This window comes from Octodon degus, unplaced genomic scaffold (assembly GCF_000260255.1).
Source record: "Octodon degus isolate 3935 unplaced genomic scaffold, OctDeg1.0 scaffold00007, whole genome shotgun sequence".
NCBI lineage: Eukaryota > Metazoa > Chordata > Mammalia > Rodentia > Octodontidae > Octodon > Octodon degus.
In genome coordinates, this window is record NW_004524583.1 from 15,016,850 (window position 1) to 15,024,771 (window position 7,922).

The 7,922-nt window shown below is 43.8% G+C and overlaps 1 protein-coding gene across 6 annotated transcripts in view; it reads right to left on the bottom strand.

Moving 5' to 3' along the window:
- The window catches only part of Fam71d (family with sequence similarity 71 member D), a 59,953-nt gene that overhangs the window by 47,933 nt on the left and 4,098 nt on the right, over positions 1-7,922 (bottom strand). For 5 of the 6 annotated variants that reach the window (XM_023701836.1, XM_023701830.1, XM_023701833.1 and 2 more), the window contains exons 2-3: positions 6,059-6,146; positions 3,028-3,154 (exon numbers count right to left, since the gene is read on the bottom strand). In XM_023701836.1, the coding sequence (XP_023557604.1) occupies positions 3,028-3,150 (123 nt within the window). In that variant the 5' untranslated portion in view covers positions 3,151-3,154; positions 6,059-6,146. Of the gene's footprint in view, positions 1-3,027; positions 3,155-6,058; positions 6,147-7,922 lie in introns of those variants that run through there. The other variant, XM_023701838.1, reaches the window with a different exon arrangement.

The window sequence follows — 7,922 nt, forward strand, 5'->3', positions numbered from 1 at the left end:
TGATTTCAGCAGGGGTCGTGGGCCCGGGCCTTGTGGTTCTGGAGAATATTTTTCAGCCCCCTCACTAGGGGATATCAGGATGAGACTGTTTCCTGTATTATTGGCAGCTGTCACTGCCCTGTTTTTGATGTGATATCTTGCTACAGGGTAACAACAAGAAGAGAGCCCCTCTTTCTCACTTAAGCCTACTCAGTCAGAAATCTCAGTGGGCTGTTGCCAAAGACAGAGATCAGGAGAGGTTGCACACCTTGAAGGATCCGTCTTCACATTACGACACAGGTCTGTGTCTGATCTACTGACTGCCAACTCTCTGCTCAGTGAAGTGCAAGTATTATGTAATTAGAGAGTGCAAAAGGTGATTTGAAAATGGCATAGCTAGAAAGGTTAAAATAAATCGGTGGGAAAGAAGTACGGAGATGGCACTGGAGCAGCGCTGAACAGGCTTCCGGAGGCTTCGCGTCCTGCCTGTAATATGCTGGGCTGGAGAGGTCACACTAGCACTCAGGTGTCAACGTAGAGAACACATTTATGAAAGTGCGAGCCTCCTTACTTTGGGAAAAGTATCTGTTACTTTTCTCGTAGCCCCTGTGGAATCGGCTGAGTCTGCGTGGACGTGCTGGGGTTACAGCTGATAGCTCGGTGTTTAGCTCTGGAGTAATTGTGGCCCACACCGCTGAGTTCAGGTCCCTATTTCTTTTCTTCCTCTCTCTTTCCTCCTGGTACTGGGGATCAGACTCAGGAACTTGTGGTTGCCAGGCAGGCACTTATGCCACTGAGCTATCTCCCCAGCCCTCGAATCTCTTATTTCTTTTTTGTGAGTATTGTACTATTGTGTTATGGGCGAGCTGGCACTTTTTCCATGCGCTAAAATGTAATTTCATTCACGACATAGGTACATTCATATGAGAAGAAAGCTTTTCTTTCTGACACTGTCTGACAATTTCCCAGGAGCTCGGAGCTATAAATCATTTTAATTCCTAGTTTGTAACACATGCTTTTTTTCTTAAAATTTCTAGAAGGAAGTCATCTGAAAGCCTCCCTATGACAGGGTGTTCTAAAAAAATCACTTTGTGATTTGTGTATGTGTGTGTGTTCACACACGTATGTGTGGGTTCTCATCCGGCACCTCCCACATGCTGAGCAAGCGTTCCATTAATCATATCTCTTGATAAGCTTGCTGCTTGGTTAAACATGTCCTGCTAGGAAGCCTGAGAGTTTCCTCTTCCTGTAATCAGACAACAGAATCTATCTAGTAGAGTCAACCTCCAACTAATGCATGCTGGAATTCTTACTGTGTTCCAGATAAACCTGAGTGAATAGGTTAGAGTGTGTTTCGTTGTTTTCCTGGTGGCCTGACTTAATCCGAGCTCTGCAGATGCACTCCAGCTAAGGAAAAGTTTCACCGAGTTGTTGCCCTCATTCTTCACTTTTCACTTTAGCATTTTCAAAGTTACTGCTAAGTACCTTCTTATTTCCTACTATCGAATCTATAGCGCTACACGTTTATTCTTTGTTATTATTATCCAAAAATGATGTCCACTCAGAGTTCACAATTCCTCACTTCACAAATGAAATACAGGGGACTTCTGGGTTAGCTTAGTTGTTTAAAGTGCATGCTTGGGCAAACTCAGGTGCAGGGAACTCTGGTTCGATCCCCAGCTCCACAAGCCATACTTAGGCAGCCTGAGCTAGGAAAAAAAAAAAATCCTTCTCCAATTAAACAAATGAACAAAAACCAAACGAATGAAAATACAGTATGGGGCCTGGGGAGATAGCTTGGCAGCATAAGCTCTGCCTGGCAGACGCAAGGTCCTGAGCTCGATCCCTGGTGCTGCATAACACGCCATTCCGGGCACATCGTGTCGCCCCATTCAGGGTGTGGTGGTACATGCCTGCAATTCCAGCACCAGGGGGGCTCAGAAAGGAGGGTCACTATGAGTCTGAACTGCATAGTGAGACCCTATACTAAAAAAAAAAAAAGGAAAAAAAGAAAGAAAAACAGAATACAAAACGGATCTAGCAACATTGTGCATAATAGTGTCCAAGCGTTTTTCTACTTGTTCACCAATAACTTACTATGTGTTAACTTACAATAACTTACTATGTATTAAAACTGGCGTATTCTCAACCATTCTGAGAGGAAGGACTTGTTGGAAAGCATCAGCAAAAAAATTGTAACTTTTTGTAAAATTGTAACTAATTGTAAAAATCACAAATACATAAAGTCCAAGAAACCATCAAAAGGTGGATTTGTTATTTTTTTTAATATTGGATTTCCTTTGGAATAATTTTTTTCATTTTAATTTGATGATTGTTAATTTGTTATGGTACTACATGTATGTGTTGATATGTATGCATATAATACATGTACATGTACATGTATATGAAGAATAAAGTTAAGATTTATTTATTTTGTGGAACCAGGGATTGAACTCAGACCCTTGAGCTTGCCAGGCAAGCGCTTATTCTACTGAGCTGTCTCCCCAGCCCTAAAGTTAAAATTTAGAAAAAAAAAAAAATCTAAATCACTTGGTGTGACTTTGGGAAGGTTATGTGGTAGAATGACAATTATGGTACAACTAGGATAGAAGAGATTTTATGGAACATAGAAACAGATGTCCCTTTAGCACTGTAAGTATTTCAGGATTTTTAAGCATTCCCAGACTGGGCCTGGCCAGATAGCTCAGTGGACTAAAGCACAGTTCAGTCCCACGTGCCATGCGGGCCCTTTCCCAGGGCGCGCTGAGATGGGGATTGAGACTGGGCGTGGTGGCATGCGTCTGTAATTCCAGTGCTTGGGAGGCTGAAAATGGGAGGATCACTCTGAGTCCAATCTGTATAGTAACACATTGTAGACCCTGTACTAAATACATAAAGCAGACAAACAAAAAATATTCCAAAACTATGTGCTTCAAGATACCACAAATTCCCTTGCCACTTTTAAAACAATGACCCCCTCAACCTTTCAGTTGTCTTGAGAAAGTTAAATTCTTGAGTTATTGCGACTTCCTTTGGGGCTCTAGTTACCTGAATGAAATTGCTCTCCAGCATGGGCGGAGTCACAAAAGGGCTGTACTCGCCTTCCTCCAGCATGTTCTTAAGATGTCCTGGGCTGGGCTCATCGACTGACTTTCTTCTGTTCTTCTTCATTGTGCTTAGACAAAAACATCAGGAAATGGAATGAGCACAGAGAGAATATCATAATGAAGTTTCTTTGCTGATTCACCAATTCTGCAAATTTTTTTTTTTTTTTTTTTTTTCAGAACTGTGGATTGAACTCAGGTCCTTGTGCTTGCCAGGCAAGCACTTATGCTACTGAGCCATCTCCCTGGCCCAAATTCTGCAAATTTTATGAGCACCTAGATACAGCGAAACAGAACGAGTAAGATCCGGGTCCTCATCCAGCTTTCACTCGAGAGGTGACAGATGGTAAGGAAGGGAAAGTTGAATGACAGGGACTACAGCGAGACTGTAAAACAGATAGTTGGTGTAAAAAGTGAAGGGGCTACGTGGCCAGCACACTAGCAGGGGGCATTAGGGTGTTTCAGAAGGGCCTTACTAGCACACTCCCCAATATATATGGTCCCCTTCTCTGAACTATTACTTTTACATTCCTAATAAATGGTACACCGTGCTACCCTAGACAATATGCAGGTTTCCCAAATCCTTTTTATGTAAGTAGGATGTCAAGACTGTACTAAACCTCTTTCACATTTTTTCCTTCACTCTTGGTTGGAAGGCAGACAGTTGACAGCCATGTAATCAGCAACAGCTCATCCCCACTGTCTAGATCTCTTCCTCTCCTCTCTTTCTCACTCTGAAAACTACTTCAATAGACAATGACCCTGAGTCATTGAATTTCACCTTTCATCTGCCAAAAATGTTAATTCTACGAAGTAAACAAGACTGCAGTAAATATAAACATTGGCCTTCCTGATTAAATAGATATTTCTCAAAAAAAAAAAAAAAGATTTACACATGGCCAATAGATATGTGAAAAATACAGATATCACTAATCATTAGGGATTGCAGATCAACTACATTGACATGTTTCTTCACAGACACAAGGTTGGGCACTACTAAAAACAAAGCCATAACACAAAGCCAGGCATGGTAGAATGCATGCCTGTAGGCTTAGCATTGGGGTGTTCAAAACTAGCTTGAACTACATAGTGGCACTATGTCTCAAAACAAAGACAAAAACAAACCAGGGCTGGAGATGTAGGTTAGGGGTAGAGCACTTGCCTAGCATGCACAAAGCCCTAGGTTTAACCCACAGTACTGCAAAACAAGCCGGTCCCCGCAGCCCAATAACCAAAACCCGAAAATAACAAGTGTTGATAGGGATATGGGGAAATTTAAAATGTTCGTGTGTGGTTGGTTGGGATGGATAATGGTATAGCAGGCATGGAAACAGTGGTGGCTTCTCATATGCTTAAATACAGAAATGGAGCGTGGCCCAGCAATCTCACTGCTGCACATAAATGCAAAGAATTGAAAACAGAGCCTTTAAGAGATATTCGTACTCCCACGTCTGTAGAGGTATTAGTCGTAACACCTAAAATGTAGAAACAGTGCTGATAAACAAAATATGATAGATACGGACAATGGAATATTAGCTTCAGAGAGGAGAGAAGCTCTGATGCATACTACAGTACGGAGAAGGGCACTCTGCTAAGTGAAACAAGCCAGTCACAAAAGACAAGTGTTCCACAGCAGAGCTGCCTGGAGCAGTGAAATCACGGAGCCGAGTAGGATGCTGGTTGCCAGGGGCTCTGGGGGTCGGGAGAGTAGGGAGTTACTGTTCAATGAGTGCTGAGTTTCAGTTTTACAAGATGAAAAATGTTCTGGAGGGGGATGGTGGTGATGGGTGCATTTAGTATGAACGTATGAATGTATTTAGTATTGCAGAACTATGCACTTAAAAAATCATGATGGTAGCTTTTATGTGTATTTTATAATAACAACAACAACAACAACAACAACAACAATAATAATAATAAAAACATTTCCCAACTTTTTCACAAAGTGCACACCAGTTGAAGGGTACCTCACAGGAACCAGGAGGTTAAGTTTATGTGTGTATGTGCATGGGTGTACATGTGCACACACACACACATGCACACACGCACACTTACACACACTCAGAGTCTCTCTTCAGTCCTTTCACTGGGACTCCTTTTTGTTGTCAGCCCAAACTAGAGGGTGAGCTGTGAGCACATCTCGTTTGGGCCCAGCTGGGTCTGCGAGGACATGTTACCTGATGGGTATGTGTGGATGCAGGGCGTGGGCACCGCCAGTCGTGGGAAGCCTGCTCCAGGCACGGCTATACCCCTCACCTTCTAGTGATAGCCGCTCTGTGGGTCCCTTACTATGTCTTGTGTTTGAAAAGAGAGGAAGGGCCAGGGAGATAGTTCAGTGGAATAAGTGCTTGCCTGGCAAGCGCAGGGTCCTGAGTTCAATCCCCAGTATGGGGGGGGGGGGAAGAAAAGAGGGGAAGTAAAATGTCTCAAGAAGAGCAAGAAAGCAAAAAGATTGAAATAGTCTATAGAAGCTAAAATGAGACCCACTCCAAAAAAAAAAAAAAAACATTCAAAGGGGGAAAAAGGTGAATCTAATAAGCAACACCGTTTGTGACTCATACCCAGCACTGTTCTTTTTGCGCTTGTTCAGAGGCGGGCAATAACAGTTGTACATGGACTCTCCCATTCAGTCTGGAAAACACTAAAGGACACTCTTTATACCCTGCACAGAGGGAGCGTGGGGAGGGGAAGGAGGAACCCTCACCCCACACAGCTCAGCATCCAAGCGAGGCCCAGCAGCCTGGATGCCTACCCGGTGTCCCTCTGGGCAGAGTGTCCCAGCAGTTCATGTCTCTCCAGATAGCCAGGAAAGCTAATCGCTGTCAATAGCAGCTTTGCACATTGAGTGTCCAAAGAGAGAGGAGCAAAACGGCTTGGAAAGTGAAGTAAGAAAGAGAAGAAGAGAGGGAGGGAGGCAGAGCCAGGGACAGGAGCGGGTGTGTGCACGGACTCTTTCACAGCCCATCACCTCTCACCTCCAGCTGGGGCCCAGCCGCTCTTCTGCGTTGGAGACAAGGTTTGTAACTCACTCCAATTTGGGCTTCCTCCTTTTCATGATGAAGTCTGCATGAAAGAAACAAAAATCGAAAACGAAGCATTACACAGAGGAAGCTCATTGCAATTCTGCACTCATGCCTACTTTTCCTAATAATATTAGGGAGGCAGAGATGATCAGCCAGAGGGTTCTGCTGTCCACATCTGGACCCAGCCATGGCTGGTGATCATGGTCATGGTACGTGGAACCAGAGTCCTTGCTGGTCATTGGCCTAAAACCACCAGAGGGTGAAACCCTAGGCTTCTCCGACACAGAAGGCGTGTGGTGATGTACAAAGGGAGTAATCCAGGGGGCCCCTGAGCTGTGTGTAAATGCTGTTTAAAATGTGTTCAGTGGTTACCTGATGCTGACACCTATTAAGGCTGAGAAAGTCTCAGCCCACTAGCAGAACACATATCAGGGCCTCAAAGAAGGTGTTAAAGTATTCCCTTAAGAAATGTACGGGGGAGCCAGGGAGATGGCTCAGTAGAACAAGTGCTTGCCTGGCAAGCACAAGGGCCTGAGTTCAATCCCTGGTTCCGCCAAAAAAAAAAAGAGAAAAAAAAAAAAAAAAAAAAAAAAAAAAGAAGGAAAAAAAGAAATGTACAGGGGATGGTGGTGTAGGGAATATTGTGTGGGAAAATTCTAAGTCATAAGCATTGCATTATATAATCAGCAGCGCTTTCTTCTTCTTCTTCTTCTTTTTTTTTTTTTTTTGAACCAGAGATTGAACTCAGACCCTTGTACTTGCCAGGTAAGTGCTTATTCTACTGAGCTATCTCCCTCACTCCTCTTCTTTCTTATTGCTGCATAAAGTAGTGGTAAATCTTATTAATGATTGAGCTTAGCGATGTAGCCCGGCTGGCCTTGAACTTGTGCCCATCCTCCTGCTTCAGCCTCCCTCTTGAGTGCTGGAATTACAGGCACACACCACCATGTCTGGCTGGATCTAAGATTTGAGGAAATGCAGCAGCCAACCCATTACATCCAGACGTGGATGATAGAGGACCAGTGACAAAACCACTCAGAGAAGTGAAAACACCCACTTGTTGGAAGCTGTGCCTGTTGCTTAGAGACACTTGCTAATTAGTCAATGCCACATGGCTGCTGGGACTGGGGTGTAGTTTTCTCAGGGAAGTCATTTATGTTCCCTCTAGGACCCCTCAAATATAGGAACAGTCCCTGCAGAGAACAGTGGCCAGATGACCCTGGGGGGAGCCGTGGTAGCCATGGAATCATGACACAGAGATAATGATGAGTTGGCAAGGGGAATGGACAAGTGGATTTGAGCTGTGAGTGGGTTTGGCCTCTCTCATCTCTTTTGAACCTGGAACAAAGGTGAGGTCAGCTGAGGAACGGAAAATGTAAGAAGTTCTTGCGTTATCGCTGCTGCGATGGCTTTTGTTTCTATACTTTTGTCCTGGAGTTATTAGGACACTTTTGAATTAGATATGCATTGAATTTTGCCTGTGTTATAACCGTGATTTGATTTTATCTACAAATAGCACCCTCCCCATCTCTCCAAATATCCTGGTTAATTAGTCCTTTCTGCACTGTTCTTCAAGCAGATGAGGATTCTGGGAAACCAGTTTAGTCTCTCTCTCTCAGTCTCTCTCTCTCTCTCTCTCTCTCTCTCTCTCTCTCTCTCTCTCACACACACACACTCACCCTCCCATAAGCTTTGTCAGTGGTTCATAACTAACTATGTAATAAGTTCACTTTTAATACTTGGTGGCAGTATTAAATTTTGATCTTGGGCTGGAGAGATGGCTCAGTGGTCTAAAGCACCTACTTAGAACAAGCTT